Here is a 20,531-nt window from a genome sequence, read left to right as displayed (position 1 = left end):
GCAGAAAAGCTTGCTTAATATAACTTAAAGCGTTGGACTTAGGTCCAACAAGGGTTATGTGGGCTACCTACCAGCTAGGGAGACTGTTTGTACTCTTAGCTACTTCCATAGTATTATTTACAATTTTCTGTGTGAATATGTGTTTAACATTAAGACTAGTTGAAATTCCTTTAGGAAATGCGACATCTAGTAGGATTACAGAACCCCAAAAGCAATATTGGAAATAAGCCTACCTACTGCTGTTTATTACTGACAGCCAAATTTCTAATGTGCATGCAGGAGAGAAGGACATCCATTGTGAAAGAACTAATATACCAAAGCCTTTTAAAAAATTGTGAAGGGAAATTGTAGTTCAGGAGTGAAACATTGGTCCTTCTGAAATGAGGGCTGAAATTTCCGTTGACTTCACAGAACCATTACAATTTACTTCATTTCTGGCCTTTCCTGTAGCGTCCAGAAAGAATAGCGATGACATGACTTGCTATTTTGGTGCTTGGTGGTATGAGAGACAAAGCAAACACGAAAAATTTTTGTGGATCATTTGTTGCTGAAAAATCTTCATGATATTTTTTTGTTTCTCAGCAGCATGTACCTTTAAGATGAGTACATAAGTGGCCTGTAAAGTGATCTGTGATAACTCATACAGCTGCTCACCAGTCCTAGCAATTGCATAGGTGAAAGCGAATTCTCCATGTCATCTCTAAATACTGCAGTGGACAGGTCCATGGTCTCAGGTTTTGTATACGTTTCAGATTGCAGAATTTGATGTGTGTTCTCTTTTAATTTCATTTAAATGGCAGAATCTGACTTCACTATTGAATTGTTGCAGGAGACCTTATGAAGATAGGTACTAGCACCTCCGCTTGGCAAGGCTGAAAATGACTATGCACACTGGAATGGGTGAACTGAGTCCTGTGTGGTGCACTCTAAATTAAAGTGTCTTTTTAAAATATATTTTGGGCTGGCTATTTTAGCAGCATGTGCTCTCAACCAGTTCTTTTAGCAATAGGTTCTTATGAGTTCTTCAATAACGCTTAAAAAAAAAAAAAACCCTCCGTGGTGATTGTAGGTACATTGGAGCGTTTAGAAAGTTGATTTCAACTTTTCTGAAATTGATCCTTGTGCTATCCAAGAAGGGGAAAAAAAGATGGATTGACTCCCAGGATACCTGTCCGAGGGAGGGATGGGGATGAATATATTGTCTGAAAAGTGGATTCATTGCCCGGTGTGCAATAAGCCAATAATTACACCCTCAGAAGAGACATTTGCTTATTTATTTCAGAGCTGCGCAAGCCTGGGTGCTCAGTGGTTTCCCACAAATCAAGCACACCTCCCCGCTCCCCGGCTTTGCAAGTAGCATTCATACAAACAAATTGCAAGGTTTGCAACTTTCCCTTTTATACTGATTGGTTAGTGATTTACATACAATTATAATTTTGCTTACACACCATTTTACTCCTACGCATGCTCAGGGGAGGGGTCTTCACGTGGGCACGGGTCTTTTTGACCTGTGAGCATGATTTTTTGTACTATAATGAGGACAGTTCAGTTAGGGATACAGAGACCTCCAATTCTTTTGCCAAATTGGCAACACATTACTAGAAATAAAACATTTTGATTTAATGTGTCTTTTAGGGCTTTAGCAGTTTTAGGATGCCCTTGATTCAAGAATGCTTCTTTTCAGAAAATAGAGATAGAATCTCTAATCTGCCTAGTCTAAACAGCATGAACATTCTTTCTGAGCTTCCAGGGTTGTCTGGTAACAAGTATTTGGGGACGGGTATCATCACAGACTCGGCAGGTACTCCGAATAATCCTGCTCCACTCCGCGCGTTTAGAACACCACATGTCAGCAACGCCTTCGGGGGAAGAGAGCAGAGCAAAAACAACTGCGACCTTAGGAAAACGCACCGCTCCACCTGGGGCGGAGAAGAGGGGGGGCCAGGGGGGGAGAGGGGCTCCTGCGCACGCGCGGCAACGGCCTGCGAGGCTGGGGTGGAGGGGATGTGGTGGCGCGCGCGCAAAGAAACCGCCCTCGCCGGCGCGCGGCTCCTGCCGACCAATGGGGCGGGGAGGAGGGGACGGTGCCGCTGGCCTGCGCGCGCGCGCGCAGCGGGAAAGCCCTCCGAGGTTTGAAAGCAGAGAGAGGCGGAAGAAACGGGGCGGGGGGTGGGGAGGAGACGGCGCGGGTCGTGTCCTGCGGGTGTAGGGCCGGCAATTCTTGTCCTCGTCGTGGCAGCGGCGGCCCGGAATGGCGGAGGCGTTGGTGAGAGGGCGCGAGCCCGGTCGCGCGGGAAGCGGGTGGCTGTTATCTTCGCTAACGATCGGGGCGCGTCTCCCTCCCCTCCCCCCTGTCTCCTCAGCGTGCTGCGGGCGGGTGGCGCCATAGGGAATCAACAGTTCTCATCTAGAAGTATTAAAGAGGTACCAGGTTCCCCCTACAGACCACTGTCAGAGATGAGGGGGTGGTAAAATTTTAAAAGCATTAACATAATCACCAGTAAACTGTTAAAAGCTCTTCTAGGTTTCTTACAGGAATGTGTCTGTCTGTCTGTCCGTCCGTCTGTCTGTCTGTCCGTCTGTCCGTCTGTCCGCCTTTCTTTCCATGAAAGGTTGCTTGCCAGTTGACTATACTACACTTGCGAGATGAAGAGCTTCAAGCCTGAGTGACTGGCTCACTATAGAGTGCAGTTTCCATACTTTTTGTGAAGTGATGATGTTTTGTTTTATTAGTCAGTTGATTCACCGAGTGATGTGGAATTTCATCCTGCAATTTTAAGGTTAAGTTGAAAATTTGCAGTGAATGAAATCCTTTTTTGGAATAAAATGACCTTTTCGATCATTTTTATTACCAGAAGTAGTATCTGCAGAAGTATATGAAAGAAATCCTAGCTGCAGCCATCACTTTCTATCTGGAAAGATATGAAATGATTTCAGTATGGCAAAATTATTAGGAAGAGCATGCTGAATTTTGTGGAATTAGGACTACATGATCTTCATATTGCACATACACTTACTCCAGCAGCAGATTGGAAGAAGTCATAACTTTCAGTTAAATATTTAGATTGTTTAAAAAACATTTTATAGTCACATTGGTGAAAAACTATGCTCTGCTTCGCCTACTGAATTTTCTTTAACTTACTCTTCCTTCCTGTTTTTCTCCTCTACAGCATTTGCCTGTTTCCAACTCAGTAGGCTTTATTTCATTTGTTGCTGGAGAGATTTATGCTTATAATAAACTGTCATTTGAATTGCTAATGCTCAGGTTGTGATAATAGATGACTGAGCTCATGGTATTCAAGTGCCTTTGATTATACTTGGGGTTTGAGTGCAAGTACTGGGAGTTAAGCAAGGTGGTAATTTTACTATGGAACAGCTGTTATGCTATAACTGCCTGTCAGTATGGTCTTGCTTGTGATAAATACAAGGTTAGAATCTCCATGTGAACAGTTTCCACAGAGCAGTAGATGGGTTGTAAGGTTATGTTCTAGCTTACTAGCTTGCTTTGTGGTCGCTGATGCCTTTTCTTTATTGAGATGAGTATTTCCATAATGGTAATAGTTAGAAAAGTTAACTAATCCCATAGATCTTGTAAGATTTTTCTCATATAAGTCTCACAATTAATTCAAATACAACACATGCTTGATGATTCTCAAGGAAAGCTAAATTCCTGGCAGTTGTTAGAGGGGTGGTGGGCACATGTATCAGAGCTACAGGGTTCTAAGAATAATAGGGCTGTAGTAACTCCTTCTAGTTTATTATGAATCAAGAATCCTCAAGATTTGTTTATATGAGAAAAACGGAGTTGTTTTTTGTTTGTCTTTTCATCAAGTGGCAGTATGCTTGGTAAAAACCGATTTTTCTTTCTTAACAGAATCATTTTAAAAAAGACTACAGAGCAAGATTCTGCCATGGAGGAGGGTAATTTACATTTATAATTAAAATTCTAATTTTAGACAGTATTGTTTAGAAACGTTACATCAGTTTATTTCTGTGAACTTAACGTCAAAATTATAGGAGTGTATGTTTTAAAACTGATTATACAATCCTTCCCAACCTTTTTGTATTTCTTAGTGGTGAGAGGAGCAAATCGTACTGGGGGAGAGAATACGGTATCTTACTGAAGCTTGGAGTTTTCCACTTTGTATGTCCTTTCGATCAGTGGTTGGAAAAAATAGTGCTAAATATGTTTCTGAAGCTCTCTTACCTCAGTGCATACATTCCTGTTAGACCTCTTGGGTGCATAGGTATTACTGCTGTTTCTTTTGCAGCATAGAGTGGAGAACGGATGGCAGCAATTCCGTGACAGAGAACACTGTTCAAGTCAATAACCAATGTGACATCTAGTGATAGATTGTTCATGGGGTAGAGTCCTTTATTTACATGATTTAAGTAATTTACATTTAAAAACATATAGATGTGTATATGTGTGTATATTTTTATATAGATATAAATACATTGAATTCATATTTATCCTTCCTAGACTCTTGCATTTCATTTGATTGTTTTTCTTTTGTATTCCTCTGTTAAAGTGGCAGGCTATGGTGTAGAGATACTGAAGCTACCCCTAGCTAGGCTAGTGGAGTACTGAAACAGTAGTCCATGTAAACATTTTTCCTTTCAGGAGGTAGAGAAATGAAGTACATGCAGAGTTCCTAAGTGTGTTATTTGGCCACTTCTGGTAAATGTTGAAGATTAGTTTGAGTATTTGTTGTGCTGTATGTAGTCTTTTCTAAAGGAATGTTAGAAGTCAGTGAGCTTTGTGTTACTGGAATCCATTTTTAGACATGCATTTCATGAGTTTACTGAGGAAAAAAAATCTACCAAATTATCTGTTTTAGAAGACATAAGAATCGTATGGAAGAAATGGTCTGTGGCTTTTTTTTATTGTTGCTTTCATCAAAATGGTATAGCTCATGGATCTCTTCTGCCATTTTTCATTTCCCTTAGAGGAGATAAGAAATAGTAACCTAACCGTTTGAGCTGGTTTGATGCTTGCTTACGCTAGATTTGAAACCTCGTCAGCTGTTGCTGTCAAAGGTATTGTGGAAGCTTGCAGTAACTGGTTGAGTGGTAGGAAGAGAAGAGAAGGGTGGCTCTTTGAGGAGACACATGCTGCCTACAAATTTCATTTCTGTCTGCTGAGGTTGGATCATTGTGCAGAGAATACTACTTGAGGACTGATTTTTTAAATTTTTTTCTTTTTAGCCAGAATCTCTGTTTAGCCCAAAGTTGTGTTGCTTGAGGGCTGTTCCAGTTGTTGTATATTTTCTGTTATGTATATTTTCTGTTATGGTATTTCTTCATTCCCATCATATTCAGTGACAGAGGGGCTTTTTCTCCTGCAATGCTTATTTAGACAAGTGTTCTATGCATGCATCTATCTATGGAAATGGTAGATGAAAGCTATTGAATTTGGGACTGGTGTAAATAGTAGTGTAAAATATTAAGTAACAACTTTAATGTTTGGTGCAGATGCTTTTATATTGACAGGTTAGATAGGAATATTTAGCACTATTTATTGAAAATAATTTTTTTTTTCTTTCTAGGAAACAGATTGATGTGCAGCCAGGTCAGAACATACTGAAAATCATACAAGATTGCTTCAAAAGTAAGCTTTTATTTGAGGTTGTGCTTAATTTGCCAGTTAAATTTAAAATTAAAAAATAATTTCTTTCCTGTATCAAATGCTGTGGTAAATAAATAGAAGCAAAATATATAAAAATAAAAAGGTAAATTGTTCAATTTTTTCATCACATCAAAAGCATCTCAGTCTTTAACAGCCCTCCGCGCCCCCCCCCCCCCCCCCCCCAACCCTTAAAACTGTGTTTTAGCCATCTTGGAAGGTAATATTTTTCCTGAGTAGCTGATTTCTTTCTTATTTGGATTTGTTTGAACTTAACAAGTCTTAGTGACTTGTTGAAACAAACTCAAAACCTATACAATTCCAAGTATCCTCTCCTTATCAGTTTTTTCTTTATAGGTTATGGTAGTGATGTTACAATAAACTCTCCAAGTACAACACATTGCTCAACTCCTGTTGTTACAAACAAAAAGGAGACTTCAATACAAAGGGAAAAGGTAAGTTAGTTGTGTTAGTATAGTTCTATAGGTTTGCGATGATATATATGAGCATTGAGTGAATAAGCTCTGTATGTCATAAATATTAGTATATTAGTGTTTAAAACAGACAGCTTTTGTAATGGAATTTATTTATTTTAGTCTGATGATACAATACTGTATTTTCCTCAAAGTAATTCTTGCAAAAACACAGCTTGATTTAATAAAGGTGAATTAGATTGTTTAAATCAGTTCATTCTAATGAATGAACTAATGAATGAAATGAGAATAAATAGCTTGCCTCTGAACTAGCAGGAAGTCTCTACAAAGCTTCAAATTCATTTTTAGGGTATACACTGTTTTACCTGTCGTTTGAAATTTACAGTTACTTTCTTGAAAGTCTCAAATGATAGAAAAGTGAAGTGTTCAGTTGAATTAGAACTGTGCTCTAAATGAGTTGACTAAGAATTGAGGAAGATAATTGTATCCTAAAAAATTTATATTCTTGTCAAAATACTACTTCTATTGCTGTATCAAGCATTTTTCTTTGTCTCATTATTTTCTATCAAATATGGCAGCCAAATGCAGGTTTAACTAACTCTGTGAAAAGCTCCTGTAATTCTGCAGACTCCTTAGCTGCATCACCACTAAAACCAGTCATCAGCAAAGGTTGGTACTGCCATTATTCAGCTGAGGTTTTGGGGTAACTATTTCCTGGGATTTTTATACAGTTTTGAGGGGAAGAACTAAAACTATTTAATATATATGGCAGGATGGTCACTTGAATCACACCTGAAGCCTGCAACACATGATTACATATCTGATGCTAACAAAATAGATAGTCCTGTGTCTAAAGGAGAAAGCTCAAATAAAATTGTCACTGCAGACATCAGTGATCTCGTTAGATCTCCTGGCAAAACAAATAACTTATTAAAAGACATTGAAGCACTATGCAGAAGTCCTGCCAACTGCTCGGTCTTTGAGGATGATCATCAGGCTGTGGGATCGCCTATCCTTGTGAAGGAAGCTATAAGTTCTCCTGTCCATATGTAAGTAGGGCTGAACTCCCCCCCCCCCTTTCGTTTTGGAGTAAATTAACACAGTGATTTTACTCATTTATGAGTTTGGTTTGTGAATTTAAAAAAGAAATTCAGCCAGGGAGAGAATTTTCACATTTGGATTTAGAATGCTGTTGCAGGGGGTAGTAGTGGTTTTTATTAAGTATTCTGGTGATTAGAGTTAACCTCCAGAAGTGCAGTATCCACGTGCAGAGTACCTGCCAGAATGGGTCTGAACTCTTTTTATCCAGAAAAGTGCCACAAACTGTCAGCTTCTCAGATGTTCTAGATTTTTTTCAGTGAATCCTGTTGACAGGCTTCACCTTAAAAGCTACAAAAATCTTGCTAAAGCAGAAATGAGCAGTCATTCTTCCTCTCAGCCTAAATTTGCAAATGTTTTATACAGAGTAGAATAGCATCAATTGTGATCACAAAGGGATTTCTTCTTTGGAAATTTGGAAGCCCAGTTGCAATAGTGGCCAGCTGCCATGGCCATGGTTTTGCTTTCTTGGAGAACTGAATCTCTGGGGTTGCTAATAGAAGGGGAGTGGCACTGGTCCCATTGACTCACGGTGCTATGGGACTGGGAAGAGTCTCATCCAAGAGTGCACCCAGGATCTAGGAGATCTGACAATTTTTGAAGCACTTTCTCTTAAAATTAGGTGTTTGAATTGTTGAGCAACCCTTGTTTTGCTCAAGGGTCTCAGATTGACCCTTGTTGCCTTACCGATTAGGACACTAGCTACTACACTTGCAAGTAGAAACACTAGCCTGCATTCCAGCATATTACCAGATGAAAGTTCATTCATAAAAAGTGAGATAGTGTCAGCCGGAGAAAGTGAGAGCCTCTCTCCATCAACAAGATACTTTCATGTGCACTCTGGATTGTGTAGCATTGCATTTAAATACTGTTTCTCATATCTAGATTACATTTTAATGAGCAAAATACTCCAGTTGCGGTTAAGAGCCATGTGGAAGCTGAAAATTTGGGAGGACCTCAAGCTGGGAAAAATGAGCAGCTTGTTCTGGTGCAAGGAACAGACCATATTGCTATATCCTCTGTACAGAAAAAGAAGTCTTCTTTCTCTTCAGCATTCTTAGCAGCTGTAACGACAGGAACGCTTGGAAAAAGGTGTGTTTTGAGGCTTAATATGGAACATAATTTGCTAGTAAAATAATCCAGTCCTAAGTATTGGAATAACATAATTTTACCTGTAAATACAGTATGGGATGATGTGTTGCGATAGTCCATCATTACTGAAAAGCTCAGCTTGAGGAAGGTTTTAAGTAGGTGTTTGAACTTTTTGTGCAATTATGGTTTAATGGTATTTATTTTTTCTGCCAGTGAAATAGTATACAGCTTTTAAAAAGCTTTTCAGATTGAGCCTGAGAGGTTTTGATATGTAGGTCGGAGGATTCAGGCGAAGTATGTGTGATTCTTAAGTTAGTGGTGATCAAGCGGTCTCTTTTTCAGAGCTGGTGCAGATCTGAGCAGTTAGGAAGTTGTCTATCTAGCATCTGAGAAACGATGAACTATGGGTATCAGGACAAAGAAAGAAGAAGCAGACTTTGTGCTTCTTTTGAAAGATTAAAAGCAATGAATGATGGCCTTTGTAATCATTGTTCTGAATAGTATCCGTAGCATGCTTGTGTGTTCTGCAGTCATCACCAGGATTTACAAGAATGAAACTCAGGTTTTTTTCCCATTCATATGAATACTTTGTCCCTCCTTCCTTTAGGTATTCAGCCTCAATATCACCACCATCACCACCTCTTGTAAAAGATCAAGATTTAGAAATAGAAAATGAATGTGAATTTTTAATTGATGAATCAGATGGTGTGTCTTTTAATTCTTGGTTTTCAATACCCCAGAAGAACAAAAAATCAAAAAAAGATGGCTCTACAACTCCTGTGTTGAAATCCCAGTCCTCAGAAAGGCAGCAGACAGAAAGTAAGAAAGGCAAGAACAGAAAGGTACAGGTTGAAGCACTTGATAAACAGCAGATGCATGATTTGGATGCCAGAGTGCAAGCTGACTTCAGAAGCGCATCAGAATTGGCGATAGTATCTCCTGACAGGGAAGGAAATGTCCTTAAATCTCAAAGGCAAAGCAGCACTCATATGGGTGAGTTATTTAACAGGCCTTCGGGCTTTTCCTTCCAGGTCATCGTATTACTGGACTTTTTGGTTTTATTGGGAAATGAGGATAAAGGAGATGAGACAGGTTAACAGAGTCTTAATTGATATTGCAGATGCACAGTTAGGAGGTTTGGGTTTATGTAAGGCAGCAAGAGAGAATGTCTTTGCTCATTTCTTTTTGTAGCCCTTCCTGTTAAGACGTTAAAAATTAAGTTAGCAGTGATAACTTCCTCATTTTCTTACAGACGGAATGAAGAAGGAAGGTACCTTCAAGCTTTTACTCCTGTCTCTCTAAGAAGATTAAGATGTGTGTTGTGAATGGGGATTCAGTTTCCGAGGATTAGTTCGGAAGGATTTCTTAGCGGGAAGAACTGAAAACTGGAAAGCAGATTGAATGTGAACATTTCTGTCTTTTTTTTTTTTTCCTGCTAGGAAATAGACACTAAGTTCACCAAAAATTCTATATTGAATTCTCCATGGACTGTAGTGCTAAGAAAGCCTTATTATTCGTCAGGGAAAAACCTGCTTTTGTGATGCTTTATTTTTGTATGATCTTTTGGTTAAATTTTGTGTGTTCACAGGTAAAAGTATTTCTTCAAGTTTTTATGGGGAAAAGGTATTAATATCCATGTGTTTTGTGTATTGACAGAAAAGACTAAAAAGGAAGCACTTAAGCAAGACTCTCCAAAACAGAGAAAAGGCACATCCTGGAAACCAGAAGATGAAGAATTGCTGTTATCACTGTCTGGATTAGACACAAAAGCATCTGATGCAGAACGATGTAAAAAAAGGGTGATGCTAAGTGAGGATTCATCTATGCCTTCAGCTGGAGATCAACAGGAGCAGACTCTTTGGCCAAAAAAGAATCTTAAGTCTTCAAACTATGTGCAGTCCACTTTAAGAACTTCTCAGCATTTAGTTCACAAGAAACAAAATGTTAAGCAGAAACTTTCAAAAGATACAGTATCTAAGAAATTGTCAGAAAGTGCTAGAAAGAAAATGAAAGCATTTGGCAAGAAAAGTAGCAACAGAAAGCCTCTGTTACCAACAGTGGAGAGTTCTGGAAGTGAACCTGGTGAAGAAGGGCTTGAAAGAGAGTCTGTGAAGTTACGTGAAGTGTTTCTGTCACCATTGCATTTGAAACTACAGACTTCTAAGATTCAGAATTTGGCTAACTCTGAAAAACGTAAAAATGTTTTGCATTCATTGGAATCACTTGGTGATACAAATAACAAAACACCAGTAAAAGCCAAAGAGCTACTGCAGAATCTCACAGACACTGTGCAGAATTGTGAGGAGAGATCATCAGCTAAGTCTCCAAGGACAATACCTGAAGAGATTCATCACAAAGCCCATAAAAGTGTGTGCTCGAACTCTGAGGATGTTAAGCCTCAAAATACAACAGATTCCGAGAGCTCTTCATTGCAGGACAAGGTAGAAAAAAAACCCAAGCCATCAGATGTTAAAATAAAAAGTAACAAAAGAAAACGTAACATGCAACATGGATCACAGTAAGTGATTTGTTTAATTCCTTTAAAAAATGCAGTGTAGCTTGATTGTTAATGAAACCTGTTTTGTCAATTTTTAAGCAGTAATTGCATAGCTGAAATATATGACTGTTTCAGACTGATTAAATAGCTAATAGAGAAATGTAGTGGTGTAATTAACATCCTATTAGCAAAGGCAGGCTGCCAAATCTAGTAGCCCCTCCTACATAAGGAAGCTTACACTGGAGTTAGCAGAGTTCTTTTCAGATTTGAGTAACAGATCCAGTGTTAAAAAGCAAAAATCCCTGTAGGATAACTTTTTAAGATACCAGTCTGTCTTATGAGGTTGTAGAGGAGACTTCTGAAGACAAACTATTACAACTGATTTATGTTTGTGGTTTAAAATGCAGCTAGTCATATATAAAATGGTACCATTCAATTGAATTTTGAGTCATTTTTTGGTACATGTCATGGGAAATCCTTTCACAGAACACTGAGCATATGCCAGATAACTAAGATGAATTCTTCATCGAGTTTAGTAACCTCGCAGTACTCAATGCCCAGTGTTTCAGAAAAAGGTACAAAGTACTCTTATAGTGGACACTTCAGGAATAACCTACTGACTATAATATACATCCTTAGAGTTCTTTTGCTTGGTGTGCAACTGTCGTGTTTGAATTTTTTTTCTGGTGGATAGGAATGCTGGATAATCTGACTTGTTTATATTATAATTATTTCCATCAGTCTTGGAGCTGAAAAATTTTTTTTTAATACTGTTATGAGAATCTTGTTTTTAGAATTCCTATGCTATGTTTTGTAAATTTATTATTGTTAGCAGTCATTAGTAGGATAGCCAGAGTTGGGAGAAAATCAGAGCCCTTTGGATGTTAGCAGAGATGTCTAAAGTCTGGAATAGTGAGGCTAGAGAAATGGAGTGGAGTGCACTGGGAGAAGTAGGTGCACCTTCCAGTAAACTCTGGGTATGTGGATATGTTTAGAAACTACTACTTCAGTGTAAATGTAAATATTGATAAAACTAACCAAAATGCTTATGTTGAGATTAGATTTCATAGTAGTGGAAAACTATAGTATTAATTTTGTGTGTGTTACTTTGTTTATAAATTCAGACCATACAATGTTTAATTCTTCAATTAATTTTATTTTTAATGGAAGTGACTTTACTGGTGATTGTTAATCAAAACAGGAAGTTTCTTTAACCAGTATAGTTGAGTATTACTGTTTTTTGTATTGCTGGTTTTTTGAAAACCTCTTTTATATGGTTCCTTTTACTAAGTAAAATTATTTACTTCCAGTACACGTAGTAATAATAATTGTCTCTTTTCTAGAGATTCCTCTGCAGCTGAGAAAACTATGAATCACAGAAGGTAATTTCCTCAGTTGTCTGTAAAATTTGCATTTAATCCCTCTGTTACAATTACTATGTTCTATTTTGTGTTAATATAGAATCTAGTAGAAAGGGATCAGGATTCATGCTTGAGGCATCTACTAATACAGCTAATGAAATAATAAAATCCTTTTTCCTGTGGTGAATAAGCTGTCACAATAGGATTTTTGTCTTTGGGGATTTTTTACTTTGAAGCTTGCTTCCATGTTAGCATGTGATTTTTAAACAGAAGTACTGCACTCGAGGATCTAGTAACAACTGTATGAATAACTTTGTTGCCATTAAGTAGGGTATGTGGTAGTATCTTGAATGCAAACTCTGTGCATGTAGATAAGCATGTACTTCTACTTCATGGGAAGAAAACTTAATAAGAAAGCAAATGTAAGTGACAGTCTGGATTTACTGAATTCTTATGTTGTGATTCTACTGAAAACTTTAGTATTTTAATTTACATGACCCTACTGCAGACTTTGACTTGGACAAACTGGTGCTACAAAGTGTAGGTGCACTGATACAGAATTAAAGTGCACCTTTTGGACTTCTTATGGGTCCTAGCTACCTTCAGCTGTTGAACTTGATCTGTTTCCACTGTAATGGCAGTGAAGTGCAGCCAAAGATGGGGGGAAGGAAGGAAGGTTACAGGTACTGATGCTAAGGCTGTTTACTAAAGTCCTGTTATAAATAACTTGATTGCTGGAGAATTTCTCTTTGGTAGAAGTGCATACATGTTAATTATTGTAAAGTTGTGGGGAAGGATACATGTTAATTATTGTAAAGTTGTGGGGAAGGTTTTATGACCTGATACTTACAACTAAATTATAAACTATTTTTCTGCCTTTACCTTACAGTATGTAAAACACTTTTTTTAAGAGGATTTTTATAATCATGGTGCAAAGAAAAGGAGAAGGTCTCTTTTTTCTGAACAGGAGGGAAAAAAGAAAGATATTTTAGTAAGTCTGGCTAGAGAGACTATGTGAACACTAGTTTGGCTGTGTGTTGACTGAGTAGAGGAAGAGTTTTTAGTGTGCTCTGTTTGATGGATTTGGGACCTGTGGTTTCTAGCTAGCAGTCATTTGTTTCTGTGTCTAATTGATACAGACAGGCATTTAGAAGGAAAAACTGTGTGATGTGAAAAAAGTTGATTCACCACTCCTGGTTTTGCTGTAATGTTCCTTTGATATGTAACATTTTCAAGCAATTTTTTTTTCTTTTCTTTGAAGTGGACCTTTACTAGAACATGGTGTTAAATTTACTTCCAAAAGGAAGTCCTTTGCTTGTAAACAGGATAATTCATCTTCAGGTAATGTTTAAAGTTGATATTTTCCTATGTTTTCTGTATATGCTTCTAAGGTTACAATTCTGTAATAATTTCTATTTTATTTCTGTTCTCCTGGCTTGTCCAGAATAACAAATGCAAATTGGAGTGGGAGTGATCACATTTCTGTCCAAGTATGTGATACAGATGCCAGCTTTATGTTGTGTTAGCTGTGGGAGGACAAGCACTGTGTGGTTTGGCATAAAGCCTACCAGGATAAAATTATCTTTCTAAAACATTTTGAACAAACTTTTAATACTCAGTTTATACCTATTTGGTGTGTTGTCATGTGACTGTACTGTGTTTGATCACTTCCTGCTACCCTAGATTGAAGTTTACAGCCTTACGGAATCAGGGCTTATTTACCTTGTGCATGTTTTGAAAATAACTTTCTTCTGAAGCTTAACTTGAGTGGCGTAAAGCTGAATGATCTTGCACTTTGATCAATAGAATTGTGTGTGTAGTTATAATTTGCTAATACTTTTTCTCAGAGGGATAGATCTGAGGAATATTTACTTCTATGCCTAGTTTTCATAGAATTTCAAGCTTCTTCTACATAAAAATTATATATGCTGTTTATTTACATCAAAGGTTTCATAATTGTGTAAAGAAATTGGGACTTGGGAATCTCGTTCGTAACTACTTTTAGTTGCTCCTAGCAGATATATTGAACAATTGAATATTGAAGTCGGGAGCAGTATTCTGATGGATTTTTTTGAATGTATTTTCAGATAACTCTGAAGATTTGAATTGTCAAATAAATGATCTATTGTCAAATAAGATAGCACGACATAAAATAGGTAAGATTATAGGCTTACATTAAGGTATTTTAAAATAAATACAAATGCATTGCCAAGTTGATGTAGATTGCACAAAGGGAGATGCAGGAAAACCCCCAGAAAAGGATTCATGCATTAATTTATTAAGCCTCATTAATACTTTATGCAATGTTGTCTCTTCAAAACCTTAATTTTAAGTTGAAAAATATTTGGAGAACAGGCAGGAAAAATGCAGAAAGTATTTATAGATAAGACTTGTTTCATCCCTCGTTAGGGTACTGCGTAACCCTGCTCTAATCTTTAGATTACTTTAAAAGACTGACTTTTTCCTTTTTTATTGTATTTGACAGTTATCTTTTTAACTATCACCTTTCCCTTTTTCATTTAATGTTGAGGCAGACACTGCTTACTGTTCGGTAACTGCTCGCTCTCTCACCAATTCATAGGTGTCCTCTTAATCTGTGGCAAATCTAAGAGAATTTGAAGTAGTTTACTACAATTTAACTGAGGATTCATTTGACCTTGTCTCCTGTTGTGGTCCAAGTTGTGGTCATGTGGTCATGTGGGAGGGATGGGGTGGAACAGCAGGCATGCAGTGGATTGTAATCCCGTATTAATTTGTTTTTATTTTCTTAATCCCTTCATTATTACTTTATGTACAACACTAGATTTGCCTATTTTCAAAAACAAGTTAAGCGTTTTTTTATTTACCATTTTTATTTTTTATATTTTTATTTAGTATTTTATTTTTAACATTTGAATATTCTTGACTAGGTTACTTTCCTAAAGGGAGCTTTTAGTCCTTCTTGTATAGACTAAAATATAGAATCTTCCTGTATTCATATATGCTATCTTAAAAAAATTGAAAATTCAGCTTGTGTTATAGGTAAGTCTGAAAATATATATCTGAGAAGTTCTGGAAATGTGTGGGTTTCTGCTGGCAAAAGTGCTGTTCTTCTGGACCTTGGAGATGGGATTTGGGAATCTGGAACAGGAGGGGCTATGGCTATTTATGCAGTCTCTCTGTTACTCTCCTGTTGCCTCAGTCAAGGCAATGCTTTTTCACTGTTGCTAATGAGATCCCTCAGATTTGAGTAGTATTCTTAGTCTTTGTCATGGGAGTTTGTCTTCATAGTATCTTTGTTGTTTTTTGTGCTTAAGCCCCTAATGTCCATATCTCGGTGATTCACTAAGATATATAGAATGACATCTAATAGAAAGGTAGTGTGATGAAAGTGTTAAAAAAAAAAAAAATAAAAAAAAAAAAGTAGGGTGAAATACTGATGTATGTGAAAGAATACTCTTGGTGATACTTGATTTTCTTTCCCTGTCGTAAAAACAATGTGGTATATATATCAGCTGGGTTATTTCAGCTGATATAGAACAACAGGACAGAATATTGTTTTCTATTTTTGAGTTTTTTCTTTCTTATTTAATGTGAATGCTTTCATTCTTTAAATTAGTAATGCCCTCCAACACACCTAATGTTCGTCGGACAAAAAGGATACGGCTGAGACCTTTGGAATATTGGCGAGGGGAGCGCGTGAACTATACGATGAGGCCTTCAGGTATTAGTTCTATTTGCTTTGTCCTGATAGCATGGTAAGGGTTAGTTAGTGTGGGCGGACTTTATGCCACTGAAGCTTTGAGACACTTGCTCATTAGTTTAAATTGTTTATAGTCTCAAGGTACTCTTTAGTCATCTTTCCATGTAGTCTTTTTCTTTCTCTTGCTACTCCTCTTTCAGGTAGAAACAGTATTAGCAGCGAATGTTAAGTACACTTGTTTTAACTGTAGCGCGAAGAACAAAATAGTTTCTCAGTATTAGTGTGTTTATTGTGTCAAAGATTCTGTATGGTGTAGGGAAAAGAGGCAACGTACTGGATCATTCATTGAAGCATTTCTCTTGGTGTATGGATTGCTTTCTAGAGAAGATACTATGATATTTTATCCAGTCATAGTGCTAAATGCCCCAGGTGACAGAATACATCTTGTTCTCAGTTATTTTTTTTCTGACAATTCAGCCTAGTTTGGTCTTCTGTTAAATAATTAGTCTGCTTCAAAACAGCATTTCTTTGTGCCCCTAAGGTTGATTTTTTTTTCTTTTAAATCTTGATTCTCATGTCATGGTTTTCCGAAATATTCTTCGTCTGAAATATGATCAGATTCTTTTCAAAAAGTGTCAAGTTGTATTGCATTCCAAAATACCTTTGCTTGCTTTTGAAAAGTATTTTTGGATTTTTTTCTGACTTTTTTTAAAGCTGTCAGTTTCTGCATTGAGGAAACATATTCTGAACAAAAATGATTTAGGTTGTGTGAGTCTGCATTCTTGTAGAGTAATCATTATGTGTTAGTGAACTTTGCTTAACTTCCTTTTGTTTCAGGACTTGTGATCAGTGGAATAGTGTGTCCTGAAACAGAACCTCGCAGGAAGATTAAACGGAAGAAGCGCGGTCATAAGCAGAAAGGAGGTCAGACAAGTATAAACACAGATTTCTGCTTTTTTTTTTTTTTTAATTCTTAAGAAAAAACTATACTCAAATACACTATTGCTTTAAGATTTTTTCCTGTGACAGCTTGGTGTTCTCTCTAAGTGAAAACCTTACATGATGAAATTTGTTAATGTAATCTGATGTGAGAAACACTTTGCTTTTACTGTAGCTGTAGAAATGCTGTACGGTCTTCTTGTAAAAACTTGAACTTCGCAAGGCTGGAAAGGGGAGAGATAAAGGAGAGAACCAGAAGTACTGTGATGCCCTTAAAGCAGGGGTTAAAGAAAGTAAGCTGTACTTCTGTCCTTGATCAGCTCGTTGATTAATTATGTTTTAATGTGTTTAGTTTCATAATGTGCAGTTAAGGTACAAAAACTTCCTGGCATTTCACTGATACCTGTAATACCACATCTGAAAAGGTAGCATATGGTGTCAATAGATTTTTAAACTATTGTAGGTTAAATATAAACACATAACAAGGCAAGTGAAGCTTTAGGAACAAGGCACAAAATGGATAAAAACGAGTAATAAACCTGTTTCTAAACACCAGTGAACAGGAAGCTTTGCTAGAGAGTCTGTAAGGCCAGTATATGATCAGCATGTAGACAGTACTCAGAAGTACGCGGACAGTACTCAGAAGATAGGGCCGTAGTCCAGACGATTCTTTTTTTCTGTGCTCTCTATGGAAGAGGTTTTGATGTTAGAACCTTTCTTTCTGGGGACTCACCAGCACTTTTGTTTGAGACTGAAACATTCGGATATAAAGTTGTAGAACAAATAGACAAAGTGATGCTAACAAATTGGAGAATATCATGTGGTCCTGACACAGTTCTAAAACAACTCAAACATGAAATAACTAACTTTTAACTGTTGTGTAACCTCTTGATTAAAATCGTCCTGGTTCTTGTGTGCTGGTAGATGGCATTTTGCCATAGATCCTTGGGGAAAAAAAGGCTCTAAGCGAGATCTGTAGATGTCTGTATCAAATGAATTAGAAACTGTACTAAAGGCTAGAATTAGTGGACACGGAGGTCAGAAATGGTTTTGAGAAGGGAGGTAGTGCCTTGCGAAGTATTGGTGTTCTATGAGTGAGTCAGCGATGACATGAGAAGAGGGGTCTGGTTAATAAAACGAATTGAGACGTACAAGGGTGTTCAATAGATTCTTGCATCAAAACTTTTTAGGAGGCTAAAGCGTGATGGGATAAGAGGATAACTTCCTTCAAGGATAAAAGATTGGTTAAAAGATGGAAAATGGAAGGTAGGAGTCAACAGTCAATTTGTACAACAGAGGTATATGTAGATCCATGCTGCTGAACCATGTTCATTGATCATGCTCAGTGTAGTAAAAACTAGGGCTGTTGAGAATTTCAGAAGGACTTGAGTGTAGGTTTAGAAATGGTAGGTATGCTTCACTGTAGGTGATGCAAGGGAGGCAGGTGGGGGCAGGGGGAAGCAGTCCTACCTCACATTGGAAAAGATGGGCTCTGAGTTGATCATTGCCACTCAGGTATGAAGTTTAAGGTAATAATGGACAGTTTGGTATGAAAGTCAGCACAAGGCTTCATAGCCTTGATAACCTTTTTTAAAAAAATACTGAATGTTAAAAACCATTAGAGAAAGAATAAGAAAGAAGACAGTGAATGTAGTTACAAATTTGTGATACTCTAGAGTGTTGCATGTAAGTTTGCTTCCTTATCTCATAAAGTAGTAGGACCGAAGAAGGTATAGAGAAGACTTGTCAAAGATATGGAAGGACTCCTGTACAAGGAGTAGCTATGCAGGCAAAAGCTCCTCAGTCCTAAAAAGAGGTGATTGCAGGGGTGTGACTGAGACCTTTTAAGTGATGAGTGGCATGGAGAAGGGGAATATAAAACAATTTTATTTTTTTTTAAACACAAGAACTAGAAGGTGTCAAATGAAGCTTAATGGGAGCCAGGTTTTTCAAACACAATAAAGTGGTTCTGACTATGTGCAGTTAAGCTTGTGAACTGCTTGCCACACAGACAGTTGTGGATAAAAAAAAGTTTATTTAGATGCGAAGGGAGAACTGGGTAAATTCATGGAATACTTACCTGTTGATAGCTCTTAAATAGTGTGAGCTGCGTGTTGTTAGAGGCGAGGAGTATTCCAGGGAAGTGTTATTACTCCGTTACACTATTTTGGGGGGTTGGAGAGGTACCTGCTTTTGGCTGTAGCTGGAGACAGGATCCTGGTCCAAGCGAACCCTTGCTCTGAGCACAACTGTTAAGTTTTTATGCAAGTCATTTGCAGCCCATGTAAACTGGAGCTGGTATTGACTGTTCATACTGTATCTTACAAGAATTATTTGCTGCTTTAGATGCATTTAAACTGTGTCCAAAAGTGATGGATTTACTATTTAACAGACATCCATCCTGAGAGATACTCTTTTGTTAGCATCCTTGAATTTTAAGTGAGGTGTATAAGGCCCACAAATAGAGCTGAGTAGAATTTCCTAAATTTTATTGACGCTACAAAAATTCTGTGGTTATATCTATAAAGTTGCCGCTGTTGCTGTTTTTGCTCGTAGAGAGGTGGCTATGTTGGAACATAGCTGTTTCAAACACAGTAACTTTCTTCTCATCCCTGATTGTCTTGATGCAAGAGTAGGTAAGCAATTATAAGCTTCTGTAAAGTGCTGTAGCTTGCGTTTGACATCCTTGTTCTGACTGCCCATAGAGAAATTTCTGGTGCTAAAGTTGTCTGCTTAAGAGACTCCTGTAAGAGAGTTCGGGGATATTTGCTCTGTCTTGAAAGTTCTCTAGTGTATCTTTTTTATTTGAAAAGTGTGACATCAACTGTTAGCCTATTGCCTTCTCTGGAAAAACTCTTTTCAATATAGAAATAGTTTTCTGATTTAGAACTTAAAGTGAGATTCCTTTAATGGTATCTCTTAAGAAAAGGAAAACTGAATGTGTTTGTTCTTCTGAATGTTTCATCTCTTTGATCTCCTGCAGCCTGTCAACAATATGTAGAAGGAAGTTCGTCATTGTTCATCATGTATTTAATTTTCCTCTTCTATTTAAGAACAGCATCTGTTACTGGAAAAGTTCTTCTCTTAAAACACACATGCTTTTGAGTAGATACTGTTGGTAGCATAGTAGAAATAGTTGGCATTGTTCAGGAAAATTCTTTAGGGTTCAGGTGTATCACATATAGAAATAATTTCAATGAAAATTACATTTTTCAAATAATTATTATGGATTATTTCCATTTATTTGAACAAAGTGTACATCAGTCTATTTAGTCACTTAATAAATTTAAGTACTTTATTTGAAATCTAAAATTCTGGAAAAATTGCGATGATGTAATAAAAGTTTTTAAAATGTAGAATGATTATTTTGCTGGTCTTTTTTCTCCTCAGGGGATGAGATAGCCGCAAATTTGGATCAGACCCTAGCTGATACTTCTAAGCCAACTGTTGTGCTGGACCCAATAGCAAATAAGGAAGTTCTTCTAGGTAAGTTGAGGGGGTTTGACGAGGACCTTTCTGAATTATGTAGTAAGTATATAGAACAGAGTCTTCCTTTGGACTGATCTAGAAAAAAGATGTTCTTGCTTCCTTAAGCACTGAAAAAACTGAGCTATTGAAATATTAATTGTTTTTCTGGAGAAAAAGCCTGAGGGAGAGAAAAAGGGGGACAGGGGAGTGAGATGTCATGATTTTTCAGTTAATACTGAATCCAGCTCTTTGGAGTATTGCACTGATATCATGCATAGTGTATATAATTTTAAAAGTGGTTATTGAGCTGATAACAAAACTGATTGTGTGTTGG

General features: G+C 37.3%; 1 protein-coding gene across 4 annotated transcripts in view; it reads left to right on the top strand.

Annotated features, from left to right (window-relative positions):
- The first annotated feature begins 1,992 nt into the window (after positions 1-1,992).
- CENPC (centromere protein C) overlaps positions 1,993-20,531 on the top strand; it is a 32,169-nt gene continuing 13,630 nt past the window's right edge. Inside the window, exons 1-16 of one of the 4 annotated variants that reach the window (XM_064510245.1) lie at positions 1,993-2,130; positions 3,875-3,921; positions 5,550-5,611; positions 5,984-6,081; positions 6,639-6,729; positions 6,947-7,109; positions 8,044-8,250; positions 8,858-9,243; positions 9,503-9,520; positions 9,907-10,768; positions 12,091-12,129; positions 13,370-13,449; positions 14,196-14,264; positions 15,707-15,811; positions 16,628-16,714; positions 20,120-20,215. In XM_064510245.1, the coding sequence (XP_064366315.1) occupies positions 2,005-2,130; positions 3,875-3,921; positions 5,550-5,611; positions 5,984-6,081; positions 6,639-6,729; positions 6,947-7,109; positions 8,044-8,250; positions 8,858-9,243; positions 9,503-9,520; positions 9,907-10,768; positions 12,091-12,129; positions 13,370-13,449; positions 14,196-14,264; positions 15,707-15,811; positions 16,628-16,714; positions 20,120-20,215 (2,536 nt within the window). In that variant the 5' untranslated portion in view covers positions 1,993-2,004. Of the gene's footprint in view, positions 2,267-3,874; positions 3,922-5,549; positions 5,612-5,983; positions 6,082-6,638; positions 6,730-6,832; positions 7,110-8,043; positions 8,251-8,857; positions 9,244-9,502; positions 9,521-9,906; positions 10,769-12,090; positions 12,130-13,369; positions 13,450-14,195; positions 14,265-15,706; positions 15,812-16,627; positions 16,715-20,119; positions 20,216-20,531 lie in introns of all 4 variants that reach the window. The other 3 variants (XM_064510242.1, XM_064510244.1, XM_064510243.1) reach the window with 3 other exon arrangements.

Source organism: Dromaius novaehollandiae, chromosome 4 (assembly GCF_036370855.1).
Source record: "Dromaius novaehollandiae isolate bDroNov1 chromosome 4, bDroNov1.hap1, whole genome shotgun sequence".
NCBI classification, from domain to species: domain Eukaryota; kingdom Metazoa; phylum Chordata; class Aves; order Casuariiformes; family Dromaiidae; genus Dromaius; species Dromaius novaehollandiae.
The sequence above is the reverse complement of the archived record's forward strand: the minus strand, read 5'-3'. Positions and strand labels throughout refer to the sequence as shown.